We start from the raw sequence: 20,589 nt of genomic DNA on the forward strand, positions 1-20,589 counted from the left end.
TATGACAGATGGTGTATTCTTTTGATGTTAAAAGATTTTAAGTAACAGTAGATACTTTGTACACATTTTATATTTTCTTATTTTAACTACAGTAATCTACATAAATATACCTCAGAAATCATTTTTGGTGATTTTTTTTGTTTTGTAGAATTGCACTTCAGTTTATTTTCTTACAAATAACCTTACATTTTGTTTAATGGCTTCCAAGAGCCTTGTTTTTTTTTTTTTTTTGTTTTTTTTTTTCTGTTTCAGAGAAAATTCAGGTACCAGGATGCAATGGATTTATTTGATGCAGGGGACCTGTATTTGCATGTCAAATGTTTTCAAATAAAATGAAATATGAGTTTCAATACTTATTTTTATATTTTAATATTTCCATTCATTAATATTATGGTTATTGTCAGCAGTTTTATGTTTGAATATTTGAAATAAAAGTTTAAGATTGAAAATTGTATGTATTATAATTTCTATTCAAATATTAATAATAGTATTGAGTGCAGCATTTAAAAATTAACATCTTTTACTTTGAGAGAAATACAGAATAAATTTGGTGGTCTTTGGATTAAAGGACAATAGAATAATGATTGTGTGTAAAATTTATCCTAATGTAGGGTGAGACAATTTCCCCCAGATACATAGGATAAATGGTAAATCTTTTTTTTTGTTTTTTAACTGTTTTGAGACTGGTGAAAATACAGACTTATTCTCCAGAAAATTCACATACTTATTATATTAGGCCATTCTTGCATTACTATAAATAAATACCTCAGACTGGGTAATTTATAAAGAAAAGAGGTTTAATTGGTTCACAGTTCTGCAGTAAGTATGGCACTAGCATCTAATTCACCTTCTGGTGAGGCCTCAGAAAGCTACAATCGTGGCATAAAGGGAAAGGAGAGCAGGAGCATCACACAGAGAGAATGGGAACATGGGTGAGGAGGTGCCACACAATTTTACACAACCAGATCTCATGTAAACTTGCTGAGCAAGAATTTGCTCATTGTCATGAGAATAGCACCAAGCCATCTATAAGGGATCTGCCCCCAGAATCCAATCACCTCCCATCAGTCCTGACCTCCAACATTGGGGTTACATTTCAACATAGGAATTGGAGGGGACAAATATCCAAAGCATAGCATTCTGCCCCTGGCCTTCCAAATCTCATGTTCTCCTCATATTGCAAAATACAATCATCCCTTCCCAACCATCCCCCAAAGTCTTTATTCATTCCAAGTATCAACTGAAAAGTCCCAAAGTCCTAAGTCTAGAGTCTCATCACTGGAGACTCAAGGCAAATTTCTTCCTGACCCTGTAAAATAAAAAAAAAGTTATTGACTTCCAAGATACAATGGTGGTACAGGCATTGGATTGACATTCTCATTCCAAAAGGTAGAAATTGGCCAAAAGAAAGGGGTAATAGGCCCCACACAAAACCCAGAAGGGCATACATTAAACCTTAAAGCTCCAAAATAATGCCTGTTGACACCATGTCCCACATCCAAGGTATGTTTCTGCAAGCGGTGGGCTTCCAATGCCTTGGGCAGCTCCATCCCTATGGCTGCACAAGGTGCAGCCCCCATGGCTGCTCTCAAGGGTTGGAGTTGAGTGACTGCAGCTTTTCCCTGCTGAGGTTGCAAGTTGCAGGTAGCCATACCACTCTCGGGGCTAGAGGGTGGTGGTCCCATCCCACAGCTCCACTAGGCAATAACCTGGTAGGGACTTTGTATGGGGGCTCCAACCCCACATTTCCCTTCTGCATTTTCCTAGTGGAGGCTCTCTGCAAGTGCTAACCTGTAGAGTAAGCTTTTGTTTTAGCACCCAGGTATTCTCATACATCCTCTGAAATCTAGGGCGAAGCTGCCAAGCCTTCTTCTCTCCTGCATTCTGAGCACCTGCAGGCATAAAGCCATGTGGAAGCTGCCAAGGATTATGGCTGTGCCCTCTGGAGCTGCAGCCTGAACTGTATCTGGGGCCCTTGGAGCCAAAGCTAGAGCTGAATGGCCTGAATGCAGAGAGCAGTGTCCAAAGGCTGTGCAAGGTAGCAGGGCCCTGGGGCTGGCCCCTGAAACCATTCTTTCCTCCTAGGCCTCTGGGCCTGTGATGGGAGGGGTTGCCTCAAAGATCTCTGGAATGCCTTCAAGACCTTCCCATTGTTTTGGACAGTAGCATGGCTCCCTTTTCATCGTGCTAATCTCTTTAGCCAGTGGTTGCTCTGTAGCTGCTTGAATTCCTCCTCTATCACAAAGCCAAGCTGCAAATTTTCCAAACTTCTACTTTCTGCTACCATTTTAAATATAAATTCCAAATTTAAGTCATTCCTTTTCTCCTGTATTTGATCTTAGGCTGTTATAAGCAGCCAGGCTACATCTTAAATACTTTGCTGCATAGAAATTTCTTCTACTAGATACCCTAAGTCATCACTCTTAAGTTCAACCTTCACAGATCCCTAGGATGTGGACACAATGCAGCCAAGCTCTTTGCTAAGGAATAACATAGGTGACCTTTACTCCAGTTCCTAGTAACTTCCTCATTTCCATCTGAGACCTCGTTAGCCTGGCCTTCACTGTCCATATCTCTATCAGCATTTTGATCATAACCATTTAACCAGTCTCTAATAAGCTACAAAGTTTTCCTCATTTTACTGTCTTCTTCTGAGCCCTCCAGGCTCTTCCAATTTTAACCTCTTCCTGTTACCCAGTTCCAAAGCCACTTCCACATTTTCAGGTATCTTTATAGCAATGTCCCATCCCTTGGTACCAATTTTCTGTATGGGGCCATTCTTGCATTGCTGTAAAGAAATATCTGAGCCTTGATAATTTATACAGAAAAGAGGTTTATTTGGCTCACAGTTCTACAGGTTGTAAAGAAAGCCTGACACTAGTGTCGCATACTTCAAGTGGGAGCAAGGGGTGGGAATAAGGTGCTCCACACTTTAAACAACAAGGTCTTGCATGAACTTTTAGAGCAAGAACTTGCTCATTATCATGAGGACAGCACCAAGCCACTCGTGAGGGATCTGTCCCTGTGATCCAATCACCTTTCACCAGGTTCCACTTCCAACACTGAGGGTTACATTTCAAGGTGAGATTTGAAGGAACAAACATCTGAACGATATCACTTATATACTCAAAATTTTGGTCAGAGTTGTTGACTTTTCCAGGGTCACTCAGAAAATGGCAGAACTGGCTACAGTCCAAGTGCTTTTAGTCAGTGCTTTCAATAATAATAATAAATAATAGTAATAATAGCTACCATTTTCCAAACTTTTTTTGTGCTAACCACTTTGCATACATTTTCTTATTTGATCCTTTTGGAGTGGATACTCCTATTATCTCCATGTTACACTTGAAATAACTGAAGCTTATCTCAGCTAGAAAATGGCAGAGCCACATCCACACATTTTTAACTACCATAGACCCACCTTAGCTGGAGGCTTCCCAGCTCCCTTCCAGCCAGGGCTGAGATTCAGTCTGGCTGTCTCTCTACAGCTATACCATTTTTTAAAAAATATTGAAACATGTTTGTATTTGTAGGTAAATAGCCTGTGGCCCAAGACCCAAGTGCCCTTATGCTACTCTTGCAGCCCTGCTCCATTTTTCAGGAACTGTGGATCACTCCACAATCCAGCAAGTAAATTGCAGCACTGCTGGAGGCCTCTGGACCTGGGTTTTTAAATATTTGAATATTTGAGTGCTATCTCTACCTTTCAGAATGTAGCACCTTCTTACCTTTTAAGACCCAGGTAAGGTCTGCATCCTTCTCACCCTTTCTAGTTACTTCAGCCTATATATTCAATACATATTTGTAAGATGCCTTCTGTGGGCAATGTGGGCTTGGCACAGGAGATACAGTGGTGAAGAACATAGACAGTTTCTGCTCACAAACAGCTAGGGAGAGATAGACTTCAAATTAACGATAGGACTCTAAATGCATAGCCACACACTCTAGTAGGTGTTATGAAGGAAAAACACTAAATGTGATCAGAGCACAATAGGTGCAGTATGAAGTACAATAGGACAATAGAATTTTACCTGCAGTTATCAGAGAAAGCATCTAGGAAGAAGAAACTTTTCAGTGGAGACTGGGAGAAAGAGTGGGTGAGGTCAGGTGGGTTACCTGGAGTGAGAGACCTGGAGTAAACTTAGTCTGTGGGAAGACTGTGAGGAGAGAGCAATTGTCAGTGTTTAGGAACTGAAGGAAGGTAAGTGCACAGGAGCAGCCTGAGGGAGGAGCTGCTTTGGAGAACCAGGCAGAGGTTTTATCATGCAGGACCTAATGGACTTGAGTCCTACCAGAAGTGCAAAGGAAAAAACCACTGAAGAGTTTGAGGCAGGCCAATGAGTCAATCCACACCACACCAGCAGTGGGGCACAAGTGAAATGCTTTTGGAAGCTATAAAGTGTGAGGGAATTGATCCAAGTTTGAGAAGGGTTATGCATATAAAGCTAAATGACGGAGTAGCAATTTCAAGCACTTTTTTTTCTCTTCAATGATACACTGCCTCCTAATTCACATGTCTCACTTCTTTAGATAACTGTGCCCAACTCGAGGCAGGAGGAGATGAAGGAAGGTTCTGCAGTCCTTGACAGCCTCATTTTTAAAAATGAAGTCAGCGTTTCTTTCTCTGGCTTTTTTCCTTGTTTCTTTGCAAATTTTCTTTTTTCCCTCTTTTGGCCTTTATATAATCTTTTTCTTCTTTTTGATGATGACAACATATTTGTGCCATTGCAAAATACATACCAACTTACTTGGAGGCCAAGACCTGCAAATTATTTTTATACTGAGGTCTGATCAAGGTCTAAATAAATACCTAATCTCACATAGATTTTTTTCATCTTTTTCCTCAAGAAACTAATACGTTTTCATAGTAGAAAATTGATGATTATCCATCGTTTGCATACACACAAACCCTGCCTCTTTTGTGTTATCACTATACATTTTGCATAGCATTTCAAATAGTCTTTTCTACATTTCCAGTTATCTTGGTCACAGCATCTCTTCAGCAGGGCAAAAGAAAACAAAGGAAACTTAGAAATATTTCAGCCCAATTTCTTAATTTTCCCAGTATATCCCAAGTTAAAGGAAAAATGAACTGTTATTGCATGGACAGCCTGGGCTACACAGTTTCAAATTTGTCACCCATTGCTATGAGTTTATTATTTTATTGTCCACAACTCTCTTGTCCTGCGCCTTTTCCCCATTCTATAGTGAGAGTATTAATTCACTAAAGGTGAGTCTTATGTTTTATATTTCTTTTGCAGGTCTCATGGTATTTAATGTGAATCTTGGATTTTCAGTAAATGCTTACTGATGGATACCCTGAATGAGCCTACTGGTAGAGGAATTGAGCCATAGGTTCAGGGGATTTTTATTCTTAACCAGCCTCTTAAAAGGACTGGTATTGATAACTTTTCTATTCTCACAAATTGTGATTTAAGTGAATATATACATTTTTTGGGTTGATATCTGGAGACAGGATGAAGAGTTGCTCTTCTTAGAAATAAGTGCACAATGTTAGATGTTTCTTGACAGAATTAGGTTTGGAAAATGTGCTATCATCTATGGTAAAGTCCAAGTCAGAAAGCAGTATTCTATGCTAGAGTGGAGTTTTGTGGCATATAAGTAATTTGGAATTCTTGTCACTGTGTATTACAATGGCTATCTATTCTATTAAAATTTACCATGATATCTATTTTAATCCTGTGTGAACTCTTTTCACCAGAAAGGAGAATAAATATAACCTAAGAGCTCATCTCCTTCTGTGAATTTTGCTATACTTTTGATTTCCAAGTTCTGTGAGATATTTTAATTGATCAAGATATTTGGAACACGTAATTTATTTCCACAGCTCCTCCTTCATATATTAAAGAATCAGAAAGATAGTAAGACAATAGCTGCAGAAGTGAATAAATTTCAGTCTCTAAAGAGTGAACTTAATTCAATTCAATGAACATTTATTGAACAGCTATAATGTATGAGAAGCTATGCCTTCTGTTGAGAACATGCAACTGAGAAAGAAACTTTCTTTTAAGGAGCCCATTGTCAAATAGCTTCTCTATTTGAAGATCAGGCATATACATAAATGTTTATAAGTTGATAGGTGCTATAAAAAGAGATGGTTTGGATAGAGAGGTGAGTATTCCACACTTTTTAAACGAACGGCTTTACAGAGAACAACTAAATCTTGAAAGATGATAGTTATTCCTGAGGGCTCTGTTCTGTTCCATTGATCTATGTCTCTGTTGTGGTACCAGTACCATGCTGTTTTGGTTACTGTAGCCTTGTAGTATAGTTTAAAGTCAGGTAGCGTGATGCCTCCAGCTTTGTTCTTTTGGCTTAGGATTGACTTGGCGATGCGGGCTCTTTTTTGGTTCCATATGAACTTTAAAGTAGTTTTTTCCAATTCTGTGAAGAAAGTCATTGGTAGCTTGATGGGGATGGCATTGAATCTATAAATTACCTTGGGCAGTATGGCCATTTTCACGATATTGATTCTTCCTACCCATGAGCATGGAATGTTCTTCCATTTGTTTGTATCCTCTTTTATTTCATTGAGCAGTGGTTTGTAGTTCTCCTTGAAGAGGTCCTTCACATCCCTTGTAAGTTGGATTCCTAGGTATTTTATTCTCTTTGAAGCAAATGATACCGCATAGCTACAACTATCTGATCTTTGACAAACCTGACAAAAACAAGAAATGGGGAAAGGATTCCCTATTTAATAAATGGTGCTGGGAAAACTGGCTAGCCATATGTAGAAAGCTGCAACTGGATCCCTTCCTTACACCTTATACAAAAATTAATTCAAGGTGGATTAAAGACTTATATGTTAGACCTAAAACCATTAAAATCCTACAAGAAAACCTAGGCAATACCATTCAGGACATAGGCGTGGGCAAGGACTTCATGTCTAAAACACCAAAAGCAATGGCAACAAAAGCCAAAATCGACAAATGGGATCTCATTAAACTAAAGAGCTTCTGCACAGCAAAAGAAACTATCATCAGAATGAACAGGCAACCTACAGAATGGGAGAAAATTTTTGCAACCTACTCATCTGACAAAGGGCTAATATCCAGAATCTACAATGAACTCAAACAAATTTACAAGAAAAAAACAAACAACCCCATCAAAAAGTGGGCAGAGGACATGAACAGACACTTCTCAAAAGAAGACATTTATGCAGCCAGAAAACACATGAAGAAATGCTCTCATCACTGGCCATCAGAGAAATGCAAATCAAAACCACAGTGAGATACCATCTCACACCAGTTAAATGGCCATCATTAAAAAATCAGGAAACAACAGGTGCTGGAGAGGATGTGGAGAAATACGAACACTTTTACAATGTTGGTGGGACTGTAAACTAGTTCAACCATTGTGGAAGTCAGTGTGGCGATTCCTCAGGGATCTCGAACTAGAAATACCATTTGACCCAGCCATCCCATTATGGGTATATACCCAAAGGACTATAAATCATGCTGCTATAAAGACACATGCACACGTATGTTTATTGCGGGCTATTCACAATAGCAAAGAGTTGGAACCAACCCAAATGTCCAACAACGATAGACTGGATTAAGAAAATGTGGCACATATACACCATGGAATACTATGCAGCCATAAAAAATGATGAGTTCGTGTCCTTTGTAGGGACATGGATGAAACTGGAAAACATCATTCTCAGTAAACTATCACAAGGACAAAAAACCAAACACCGCATGTTCTCTCTCATAGGTGGGAATTGAACAATGAGAACTCATGGACACAGGAAGGGGAACATCACACTCCGGGGACTGCTGTGGGGTGGGGGGAGGGGGGAGGGACAGCATTAGGAGATACACCTAATGCTAAATGACGAGTTAATGGGTGCAGGAAATCAACATGGCACATGGATACATATGTAACAAACCTGCACATTGTGCACATGTACCCTAAAACCCTAAAGTATAATAAAAAAAAAAAAAAGAAAGATGATAGTTATTAACCAGGGAGAAGGACTTTTCAGGTGGAGGATTTCCAGCATCGATAGAGAATAAGTACTAGGGGTGTGTGTAGAGGGAAGGATGGGCCTACAGAATCATATTTTGCCTTAGTGAGACATTTGGATTTTTTTTCTCATGGAAGATGGGAAACCACTGAAGAGTTTTCATCAATGAAACATCAGATTTTTATTTTTGAATGTTCATTGTGGTCTCGGCACAGTTAGAGGATTGGAAGAAGACAAAGTGAAGGCAGGGAGACCAGTTAAGAGATTGTTTAAATAGGAAAGGCAAAAGGTAATAAAAGGTAATAAAAGGTAATAAAAGCAGTGGCAATGAATATATACAGTGTGTATATTAGTCCGTTTTGACACTGCTGATAAAGGCATACCTGAGACTGGGTAATTTATACAGGAAAAAGAATTTAATGGACTTACAGTTCCATGTGGCTGGGGAGGCCTCACAATCAAGGTGAAAGGCAAGCAGGAGCAATTCATGTCTTACATGGACGGCAGCAGCAAAGAGAGAGCTTGTACAGGGAAACTCCACCTTATAGAGCCATCAGATCTCATGAGACTTATTCACTATCATGAGAAAAGCAAGGGAAAGACCTGCTCCTGTGATTTGGTTACCTCCCTCCGGTTCCTCCCATAACACATGGGGATTCAAGATGAGATTTGGGTGCAGACACAGCCAAACCATATCACACAGCATGTACTTTTGTTTTAGCTTACAAGAGCTATTTTGGTACCTTTTATTACTATTTCAGGGTAAATGGGGCTATTGCAGTTGGGATGTTTAAAATATATACTGTGTCAGATGCTGGCTAAATGCTTGTCACTTACAGTTCTTTTTTATAGACACATAGTTAAACTACATTTCCCAGCCTCCTTGCATCTAGGTGGGGCCATGTGACTAGCTTTTGCCAATGAAAGAGAAAATGATTTTATCATTTTCAGGCTGAAACATTTACAAGTGAGTTTGCCTTCCCCACATTTTCTCTTTCTCTTTCTTTCCTTTTTTCTTTTTGTATCTGAAGTCTTGGGGGACACATGATGGAGATAAAAATGGTAGAGTTGCCAAACAGAAAAAACCTGGATCCCTGAGACAAATCTTGAAGGCGAGTCACTCAGGTGAATAACCTGATAAGAACACCTGCATTGGATTTTCCATGAGCAAGAAATAAACTTTAAACGACTTACTGAAGTGTTTCAGAGCTTTTGTTACAGCAGCTAGTGTTAATTACCCTAATACATATTTTCCTATTCTTACCTTTGCCGTCAGCCAGAAGTTTGTTGTTCTCATTTAAGCTCATATCCCTTGCTTCTTCAGTTGCTTTAAGCTTTTACTCTCTCTCTCTCTGTGTGTATATATATGTGTGTGTGTGTGTGTGTGTGTGCGCGTGTGTGTATATCTGCAATATCTATATAAAAACATGTATATTTAGCACTTGGCACTCTGCTGGATACTGGAGATTCAATAATAATAAACAAGATATCTGTCATGATGGAATTAAGAGATAAGAGGAGGAAAAGAGAAGTTATAAGTAATTAAAGTAATTATAACAAATGTAACAAAGTATAATTAGTGTTCTGCTAGATAAAGGATACGTCACTTTGGTTACTCACAATAAAAGACAGATGCAACTCAGTAATGTATTTAATTCAATTCAGCTTAACAGCACTTTGCCTAAGGTATACCAGGCATTATATTAAGTACTTGACATAAAAATTATAAAAAACATTGTTCTAGTCCTCATGAAATGCACAGTTGGTTAGAAGAGTCAGACACTTAGAATACTTACCAAGTAGTACTTTTTTACTCATTTAGGTGTAACAACAGAAATAATTACAAGGTGTTGAAGCAGTACCAAGGAGGATGTGATGGACCCTGTGTTGTATAATACTGTGAGATAGTACTTGACCAGTTTTCCTCCTAGATCTCTCTTTTATCCAAGATATGACTGTGAAAATTCTATGCTTTGGGAGCTGGTGCATTGGCTTATTCCCATAACCCTAGTACTTTGGGAGTCTGAGACAGGAGGATTGCTTGAGGCCAGGAGTTCAAGATTAGCCTAGGGAAGATATGGAGACCCCGTCTCTGCAAAAAAATAAAACTATTAGCTGGGTATGGTGGTATGCACCTGAAGCTCTAGCTACTCGGGAGCTGAGGTAGGAGGATTTCTTGAGTCCAGGAGTTAGAGGTTGCAGAAAGCCATGATGGTGCTACTGAACTCTAGCCTGTGTGACAGAGTGATACTCCATTTCTAAAAAAAAAAGAAATCTAAAAATAAGAAAGAAAAAGAAAAGAAAGAAAAAGAAAAAAGGTCTATGCTTCATGGGGAAATGGAAAAAAACGGAAAATATTAGCATTATGTTTTGAAGAGTATCTGATGAGTAAGAGCTATTCTGTCATGCCCTCAGTCATTGAGTATTCATTCTTTCGTGCAATAAATATGCATTTGGTAAGCATGATGACCAGAAACTGTTTCCATACCTAGATAAAGATTTTTGAGAAGTGAATTCGAGACAAAGATGGAGTGAGTAGACACTGTGGGTCCCAGGGAAAAGAGCTCTTTGTACAATATACCTTGGGCTGAGCTGTGGAGTTGGGAAGAGTAATAGGAATCCCAGATTAGTTTCTGGGAGTCAGGAGCAGTGAGGATGTGCATCTTACTTCTGTGTTAGGGCCCAGGAAACCAATAACATCCAGAGATGAAATGGTAGTGATGTGTGTTTAGCCAGTGATAGTTCGGATGAGAATCTGTGGTCCAGCAAGCTGCAAGAGTAGTAGGATGGGCCCGAGAAAGGTACAGAAATAGACAATTTCCTAGATGGTCCCAAAGAGACCATGTGGCCATGCTGGGAAAGGAAGAGGCCAAATGATCTCCTTGTCATCATGTGAGCCCACCAGAGACCCAGAAAGCAGCCTAGAGAGGGCTAGACATAAGGACGACTTGCAGTGAAGACTGGGCTGCAATTCAGGATCATCCTCCAAGTCTGATAATGGCGATGGATGTCGTAGCTGAAGTTAATGAGGAGGAATGATGACCCTAAGGACCAGATACTTCACCTTCCTCACCCATCTCCTGACAACTCAGCATTATATTTCTCTCTGGAACCTGGATGAAAAGTTGGGTGAAAATAGTTAGAACTCTAAAATTGTTGAAATTGTATTTCCAGCATACAGTCAAAGAGATGCATAATACAATGTAAGCTGAGTTAGAGAAAAATACAACCAGGTTTATTTCTTGCACCCTGAGTATGTAAGCTGTAAAAGATAGTGGGGTTCAGAGAGGGCTTCTAGAGGGAGGAGGTATCTAAATTAGGATGTAAAGAGTGAATAGAACTGGGCCAGATGGACCAGGGCATTAGCAGGAGCTGCAAAGTGCAAGAGGGAAAGTATTCTCTGCAGAAGGAACAGCTTGCTCAAAGGCCCTGGGGTTTAAAACAACTGGGGGGACTCACTAGGAGTGTTATCAGTTTGGCATTTTGGAAACTGAGCATAAAGTGTGAAGTGAGTAGTGGGGCTAAGAAATAAGCCAGGAGGACATAGGTCAATGGACCATTCATACTATGCTAAATGAGTGATTTATCTCTTTACCAAACTTCATGTTCTTCGTTTTATCAATTTATGGTCTACCAAAAAGAGTATTATTTCTGACAAATCTGATCTTATAATTTGACTTTCAATGCAAGATGAGATCACATACCATCAATTATATCTTCTAATCTAGATTGTTTTATTAATCCTCTTATTAACCATAATTCAAGACCATTAGTCTTCCTCCCTTCAGGCTACCTAAAATATTTTTATGTAGTCCTTGATGATGTGTCATCTATATTTTGTATATGTCAGTTGGAATGTGTATTATGTATGTTTATTATGGTAAAATCTCTGGCAAATACCCTCTTAAATAATTTTTACTCAGAGTGTCTGGATTTATTTCACAATGATAGAGAATAATGAATCTATGTTTTTGAACACACATATAGCAAGAGTATACATTATTTTTCAGTTTATAATAATGTGCTTGGCCCTTATAACTGCTTACTATATGGGCAGAGCAGAATATGATTTTATTTTACTGATGAAAAATTGGATCCCTGGCCCCTGCCTGCCTCTCTGGGCTCATGCCATTCCACCCCTACTTGTTTACTGTGTTTTAACCAGGCTGACCTTTCAGTTCTTCAAATGTAACAAGCTTCATCTCTCTGCAGAGCCTCTGGAATAAAAATTTCTTTTTCTTTATACTTTCTCTTTCCCCTAACACATTGAACTCACCTGTACTTATAGGTGTGTATAGTCCCCTAAAATGATTACCTTGGGAAGCCATATACTTATTTCTTGATACTACTCCTGTAGTCTTGTGCAAACAATTTGAGACTTTCCTTTAAAACCCATTCATAAGCCATATCAGAAAATCCATTTTGTTAGCTTGTATTCACACTTTGTTTTTGACCTAAAGTAGTAGTGTAATACTGAAAATCTCACTCTGCTAGATTTCAAATGACACTTGTCTGTTTCCAGAAATTAAACCCATCTTTAATGAAGAAAGGGGTGCAGCTGTTGAACATCTTCAAAGGAATGCATCATGGATTCTGAAGGTGATTGATTGAAATGTGAGTCCCTGAAACATTTTAGGCAAAGACAATATTGTTGAAATAGGTGTCTGCTCTTCTAACATGGCTCATTTGAAAGTTTGCGTTAGCTTATTAGAAAAGCAGTGACCATTATCTTAAAGTCACATCGAAAAAACTGATTGCTGAGATGACATAAAAAGACTTAATTGTAGTCAACTATATAATCTGTATAACCAATCTGCATGCTCTTGAAACACATACATACACACACACACACACACACCACACACACACACAGGCACACACACATCCTCCCCCAAAAGTGGCTATACTGGTGAGATCTGAGTTTGACTATGAAACTCAGTGAGTTCACAATTGAAGCACTTAGATTACCATATCTGGATTTCATTGGCTACAAATAAATATGTGGTAATAATTCTTTAGCCACCAAATCACTGTAGACAAGTCAAGAAGACAGAATATACCTACTCCTTGGGGAAATTTCACTTTTGGACTCTGTAAAGGATATTTTCGCTCCAACTTGTGCCATTTTCTACTAACAAATAGAAAAAAAAAATCAAAGTGGAGTGATCCTGAAAAGATTACTTTAATTTTGCCGTTATTTAGGTAACATATCTTAATAATTAGAGTAAATCAATATAAACAGAAGATTTTTATATTTTATTATTTTTATATAGGTGGCAGAAACAACAAAAGATCAAATCAATGTGCAACGATTGTTCAACAGGAATATTCAGCGAGCAACATTATTGAAACAGAGTGAACATGATTCAGTTTATCAAAGTTAACTTCAGTATCTGGGACATGGAACTTTCAGCAGAAGAACTTGTGCTCCAGCATTTCATCTCTTGTATAATTCATGTTTCCCCTAAATTTTCTAGTTGTACCTTACACACTGTAGACTTTCAGTGAAGAGTAAGAGTCTTCACTGTAACTGTGGCTGAAGCTCTTAAGATAAGGTTTTTCCAGAATTTTTTTTTTCAGGAAAATATTTCAGGAGGAAAGACATTTGTTTCTAAGGTCATCTAGTTATCAACCGATGTCTTGAACCCTTAAAATCAACAGTCATTTTAACTAGTTTCATCCTAGTGAGTGTCTAATTAAACCTTGGCAAGATCACTGATTTTATAATATTCACTGGCAGCAATCTCCACATGTTAACTACACACACACACACACACACATGCACACAAGTACATTTCTTTTCCTCCATTTAAATCTTCTGCCTGTAAAAGTCATGAAATTCTTTAAACTTATATTATTTTGGGAAATAATATTATTCTTCTCCATGAGATTTATTTGGTGGTCCTTTCTTATTGTATTCTTATTCACTTCCTTTTTCCAGAGTACTAAGTAGCAATAGGCTCCAGTTTTCCATGAAAACTCTCACAAATAATTAGTTAAAATGACTGACTTTGGCACATCATTCATGCATCATATAATGGGGAGGGGAAATCCTTAAAGAAAATGCATGCAAATAAGTCAGGAAAACATATCAAACTTGATGTAGATTCTTTATTTCTTCTTTCGTGTCAGTGGAGAACATTATCTATCTATATGTATACGTATATTTATATTTATATCTACATCTGTAAAGCTACGAGAAACTAACTTGTTCATGGGCATAATCCAAGGGGTTGCTTGAAGGTACATAAAGAACACTAATGTGGGATGTAGTAGATCTTGCTTTTAAGTTTTGGCCAACTGCCAAATTGTTATGTTGCACAAAATAATCAATTTAATTCTTTTGGGTGTTAATTTCTTTATTGGCTAAATTTGTCATAACCACTCTATAGGTTATTTGTTACCAAGACTCATATAATAAATATAAACATACCTTGATGATTATTACTGCTTCTGGGTGTTTAAGATTTGTTGAATAAAAAAATCAGATCAGAAATTATCAGTTAAGAATAAATTAGTAAATTGAGTATTTGGGTAAAATATTTTCAAAATGTATAGGTTCTAGAATGACTTTATTTACCATTGCATTATAAACACGTTTTTTCTGGCCCTTAATTCATGTAACTAAAAGAAAACATAGGCATTTTAAATAAACAAAAACATTTTTAAAATCAATCTTATGATTTTAAAAATAGGTTCAAAAATTTCATACACCTGAATCTGAAAGGCTTTTGCAAAACTAATCAAACAACCTTCTAAGAAAGGATTTCTTGGCAGGAGTCAAGATTTTTCCAGAACCTTTTTTACGGAGGGATTTCATTGGAGGCTTTTTTAAGGGCAGGACTCTTTGGGGAGTGTGTAGAGCTCTTGCTATCTCCACATGCTCATTGCAGTAATACTTGTTGCTTCCTGCTGACAGATGGATGAGTGTGCGTTCTGCCAGATCCATGCACTGAGCGTGGACCCAGTGCCCATCCCCATGAGAGCAGTAGATCATGGCAGGTTTGTTGAGCTCGGTTGAATAGAATGGTACCCATGTGTTGATATCCACATCACAAGTAGGGCAGCATGTAATCCAGTAGCCTGTCTCAGACTCATCTTCTTCATCGTCTTCATTATAGGTGTCAAATTCATCATCACCGTCAAAACTATTTGCTTCTGCACTGAAACAAAATTCTTCGGAGTCTTCAAAAGGAGTGGAATCCCCTGGATCTTCTGTTGATGTCTGACTGTTTGTGAATATCGTCTGCTCTTCATTCGTATCATCTTCAGCACATTTCAACGTATAGAAATAGAATGCCTCTGAAACAACTTGTTTATTGTCTCCTGGTATGCCAAGAAAAACAGTTCCATTTCCCATGTTGCTTCCAAACCATATCTTGCTGTGCTTAATGTCTGGAGTCCAATCTGGGGTCTCCATCTCACGAATTTCTATCTTGTTGTCCTCTAAAGAGATGATGTTGCAGATCATTCTTTTTTGATTTTCAAGCTGATAGCCACCAACAATAACAAATTCATCATTGTTAGTTTGAGTGAGGATTGCACTGGAGACAGAGATTCCTCCTGGCAAGACTGTGCAATTCACAGCTGGGCTACCCAGGGGAAGATCAACCCTTATTCTGTACAGGTTGGCAGGCCGGATATTATTGGCAAGTGAATGTCCTCCTAAAATATAGATGGTGTCATTTTTGGCAATAGAGACGTGAAAAGATAGCCCATCCTGAAGTTCTGGAAGAATGTATGATGTGGCACACCCGAATTCAAAATCCACCAGGAAAACATGGGGCAGGCAGTCAGCTACACTATTCCATTTTTCTGTGGTTCTGTGGGTAGAAGGCATGTATGAGCGTCCTCCAAAGAGAACACCCATACTTTTCCCTCGGCTATACACCACATTAATGGAATGACCATATCGGGCTTCAGGAACATCTCCTACCAAGTCTTTCTCTGTGCAGCGAAAAGTAACCTTTTTGTTGTTCTTGCAAACAATAGACATGACATAAATCTTATCTGAAACCTCATTGTTTGGTGTTTTCCCTCCATGGATGATGTATTGATGCTTTTCAGACTCCAAGCTGCCTTTGAATGTGCAAGTGGCTGGGTAGCGAAGAGGAGGGAGGTAGCAGGAATCCTTAGAGAAAATCGTAGGCTTCAGTTTGACGTGGTTATGCTTTACATCCAGATGGAAAACTCCAGTGGGGCAGGATCTTTTGGGCCAGCCTTTTTGTCCAAAGAAGAAAACTTGTCCATCAAAATTCATCAGTGAGAAGCCTGGTTGAATTAAGGCTATGTTATTACTGACTGTTACCATCTGCAGAGACATACTTTCTGATGGCACGTAGATTTTTGTCTGAAAGAATTATAAAATAAAATGACTTAGAGATCGCTTCATATAATCATCGTATTTAGATTCCTTCACATGTGAATAGCATTTTTTTTAAGTCGTCCCACACGCTTGCAGTGGGACTGAATGAGGAAAATCCAAGGAGTTAGGTCAGTAAAGAGCCACAGAACCTTTACTGCCATTCCATCCAAGGAGCTGGAACATGTTTTAGCCACGGACTATGCTCCCTAGGATTTCTGGGAATTGTAGTCCTTTTCCTTAAAGAGTCACCACGCGTCAGCTGAAAGAACCACATTTCCCAAGAATCCGTTCTCTCTGGGATGTGTCGCTTTGGAAATCTGTCTTTGTTGCTCTGGGAGAGAGGACTCCTGGAATGTGTCTGTGAATAAAGACTAGCCGAAGGTGTGAAGTGACTAGATGGGAGCAAAGGAGGAAAACTAGGGAATGGAAGGTGAGAGTGGCTGACACCGACCCAACGTCCGGGTTGCCGGAAGGCTGCAGCGTCCGGAGCGGTGTCGGGCAAACGGCTACCCTGGTATTGCAGGAGCCTCTCCTGGGGACTTTTGAACAGGTGACCCGGCAGGAAGCGCAACTGCTTCTGTTGGAGTGCGGTTACCTGGAGACCGCAGTCTGAAGGGACTCCCGGCAGAGATGTCGTTACGGTGTCCTGCCTGTCTGGATGCTTAGGAGCGCGACTCAAAACTACACCCCTGACGACCCTGGAGGTGCTTGGGGCGGGAGGTTGAAGGCGGCACCGAGGTTACAAAAGCCGTGACTGTCTTACAGAACCGAAAGATGGATCTTTGAATCCCTAGAGTGCAGGGGAGACATTGCCTGTTAATGATTTTTACCACTTCTACATTTAGTAATAGAAATACAGTTATTAGGTTTTAACGAGTGCACTTTAAAGGCCCTTTGTTTTCTTCACTGTTTTTACTACTGTTTTTAGGGTTCTTTTAGGGAAGCAGAGAAGGTTCCTAAACACATCTCCTTTTCACCTTCATTCTAGGAAAATAGAGTTAGTGGCTTTTTCACATGTTTCCAGTCCGAGAACTTATAGATAATACTTTAATAATTCTGTAGTAAGTAAGCAGGGACTAAGCATAGAAGTGTTTGAATTATTCAGGATTTCATACTTGTGTTACAACAAAAAGAATATTTACTAGATGAAGGAAGCTTGATAAATTTCTATTTTATTATTGTTTACTTTAGAGAGATGTGGAATACACTCCCTGTTTGCAGTGTGAAGTCCTGTGCACCAAATGTTAAAGGAAACAAAATAGCACAGAATTAATTCTTAATATGCTTCAAAAGCAGTATAAACAATGGCTAAGAGTATGGACTCTGAATGCTTACTGGCTGGATTCAAATCCTGGCTCTGCCACTAACTACATGACTTTGGGCAAGTTATTTAACCTCTGTGTGCCTCAGTTTCCTCATCTGAAAACTGAGATAATAATTTTACCAACCTCATATATTGATGTCACTTATGATTAATAGTTGAATATACATAAAGTACTTAGAACAGAGATTTGCATATAGTAGATGATAGTTATGATTATTTTAAAATTTACCAAAAATAAGGTCTAGTGCATACACATCTGCCAGTAATGGCAGTTAATAAGGTTGGAGAGGATGAGAAGGGGCTTTAGGATCTGGGAATCAGGTCAGTGGGTATAGGTAGATAAACATTTGAACTAAAAGAGTTGGATAAACATATATGATGAGGGTGCTGGTAGTAGTTAATTTATTAACAGAAGATAGTTAATATTTTATTCTTCTTGTCACCCATTGTCTAACTGGGGATAATCTTGGTATCTATTCACTGGGCTGTTTTGAGAAATAAATGGGATAGCACACGTAAATCACACAGAACAGTGCCTGGCACATAAACACTCAATAAATGTTAGTTGATACCATAATTTATCTAATTTATTCCTCCTGCAAAGATTCCTTGGACTATTTAGAATCTCTGGTCACTCTAATGAGATGTTGGTGGTTTTTTTTTTTCTTTTTTTCTTTAAAGAGCTTCTGTAGATCAGCTGTAATTTACTGCTGAATAATCTGTTGTTATTATTTTTAGTCTGCTTGGGAGACTCGTAAAGGGGTGATCTTTTAACAATTATCTGGTGGGTTATTAAAGCAGGTGAGGAAATGGTGTCTGAGAAGGATTATTATCGAAGTTATGAAAACAAGCCTCTCTCCCTCAGTTGTACATTCAGCAACCTGCCCTGCTTATAAAATAATCTGGGCAGTGTTTTATTTATATCATGGCCTACCCAAGCCTACATGAGAGAAGGCATCTGAGCAACTATGAAAAATGCTATTCATAGAAACTAAAAGGAGACATTATTGACCCTCACTTCAGAAAACTGTAGGTGATTACACTCAGCCTGAGTGATTATGATCAGAGAGCTGTCCCATTTTGGGTGGGGGGAACACTGAAGCCAAGGCCTGCTTGTTTCAAACAGCTGTGATGACTGTTACTGAGATACAAGGCAAGCCATACCGTGGTAATGGATTCCAGATCCAAAGGGATTTTTCAAGAACACTTGTTTTAAAACAATGTTTTCATTGTCGCCCCTTGGTTTCATTTTAAGGTTGCTGTAGGAATTTTGGCTTCTCATAAGTGAAAACACGATTATTGTAAATTACACAGAAACATTTTCTTGGGCAAGACGTAAGGAGGATTGTCCATTTTTGTAGCTTACTCTAGGCCCCTAAAGATTTTTGAAACAGGGCTTTTGACCTGTTTTCCCTTTGATGCTCTGCTTTTGGCTCATTTCATAATTTCAAGGCCCTAAAAACAGTGGTAAAGTTTCTTATTGCTAAGATGAATTACCTCCTCTTGTAACACAGTTGAAGGGTGAGTAATTAATCTTTAGATTACTTACTTTAACCAGATGATGTATGCATTTAAAGAATAAACAAGAACATTGAAAGTGTTTTCACATTATTTTGCCACATTTAGTTTTTGAAATTTTGCTGTATTGACTTGAATATATTTTTAACTGGAGTAGACTATTGTATCTCTTCCATGGTTTCAATATGACTGTATTAGTCACACCTTGCTTTTTAAAAAGGGTTTTTAAATGATTATACTATATCTAAAATAACCTACTGAAGTCTTTTCCTTTTAATAGGCTACGTAAAAACAGGCAGATTTAAAAGAATAAGACCCTGTTCTTCAGCTGAGGGAGGCTTCAAGGTCAACACATTAAAGATTCTTTGTAAAGGACAGAAATATAGGACCAATAAATATATACAATTTTCCCAACCCCATGCTAACATTCTTCAGCAGGGAGATTTTCATTTATTCTCTTTGATGCTAGGGCATAGTTGAGTATAATAAAAGGACTCATAGTATGAGGTCTGGGTTTATAGTTCCTCATATCTGAACTGACTTTTTCTTTTCCAAAGAAAGACACTGTACTCTGAAACATTAAATCTTGCTAATCCGTGCTGCCCGTGTTTTCCTGATTGCTCCAGAGTTAGCAGGTAACCTCATGTAAATAACTTCAGGCATTTAATGTGTGAATAACACTATCTTGCACTGTTAATCAGGTTTGAGGCATATATTATTTTATTTCTGCTGGCAGTAAAACTAGGATTAGGTCTTCTTTCCTATACTTAGGCCAGAGAACGATTTATATACTAGGATTAATAATAGTGCTCTACCTAAGAATTAAATCCCTGAAGCAGCCAGAGAGCAGAAAGCTCCACATTTTCCAAATTCTACTCATCCCTTCCCTATCTAGACACCAAATCTACTTGTAACTAACACACTGCCAAAGTGTGGCATCTTCATTCCCTTAAAGTTTACTAACATAGGCTCCCATTTTTTAGCTTTGGTAGAAATGAAGGTATCAGACCTACCTGAAGGCCAGAGGGGCTGCTCACGCCTCTCTGAATCTTTGCCGCTAAACCAGGTATTAATTGTCAGCACTTGGGGAAGATTCACTTACTGCCCACTATGGCAAGCAGAAGGCTGACTATAAAGAGAGGGTGTATGTGTGCCTACAGATGTTCTTATGAACACTGATCGAATGGGAGTAACTGACTGTGACCTTTTTTTTTTTTTCTTTCTTTAGATGGTTGAGGGAGATACCCACCAGGGTGTACCCTTAGGATTTAACTCTTTGACTACTAGCAACAATGGCAACACAATTCACTATTTGTAAAGATAAAAAGAAATCTGGTCAAAACTTGATTTTTAAAAATTAAGAACATTTTAGAAAAACACAGAAGAAATACATAT

The 20,589-nt window shown here is 38.5% G+C and overlaps 2 protein-coding genes across 5 annotated transcripts in view; one reads left to right on the plus strand and one right to left on the minus strand.

The window, feature by feature from the left end:
• Positions 1-14,084: 14,084 nt before the first annotated feature.
• Positions 14,085-20,379, minus strand: RAG2 (recombination activating 2). 3 transcript variants are annotated; one of them, XM_004090704.2, is made up of 3 exons: positions 20,208-20,379; positions 16,948-17,336; positions 14,085-16,337 (listed from the first exon to the last, which is right to left on the minus strand). In XM_004090704.2, the coding sequence occupies exon 3, from the start codon at positions 16,308-16,310 to the stop codon at positions 14,727-14,729; it is 1,584 nt and encodes a 527-aa protein (XP_004090752.1). In that variant the 5' UTR covers positions 16,311-16,337; positions 16,948-17,336; positions 20,208-20,379; the 3' UTR covers positions 14,085-14,726. The 3 variants fall into 3 exon arrangements, with proteins under 3 accessions (XP_004090752.1, XP_003254488.1, XP_003254486.1); XM_003254440.3 differs by having other exon boundaries at positions 16,948-17,142; positions 20,208-20,335; XM_003254438.2 differs by lacking the exon at positions 16,948-17,336 and having other exon boundaries at positions 20,208-20,335.
• C15H11orf74 (chromosome 15 C11orf74 homolog) overlaps positions 16,634-20,589 on the plus strand; it is a 62,652-nt gene continuing 58,696 nt past the window's right edge. For both annotated transcript variants that reach the window (XM_012506142.2, XM_012506156.2), the window contains exon 1: positions 16,634-16,782. The gene's annotated coding sequence lies outside the window, so the exon portion shown is untranslated. The remainder of the gene's footprint in view (positions 16,783-20,589) is intronic.

This window comes from Nomascus leucogenys, chromosome 15 (assembly GCF_006542625.1).
Source record: "Nomascus leucogenys isolate Asia chromosome 15, Asia_NLE_v1, whole genome shotgun sequence".
NCBI lineage: Eukaryota > Metazoa > Chordata > Mammalia > Primates > Hylobatidae > Nomascus > Nomascus leucogenys.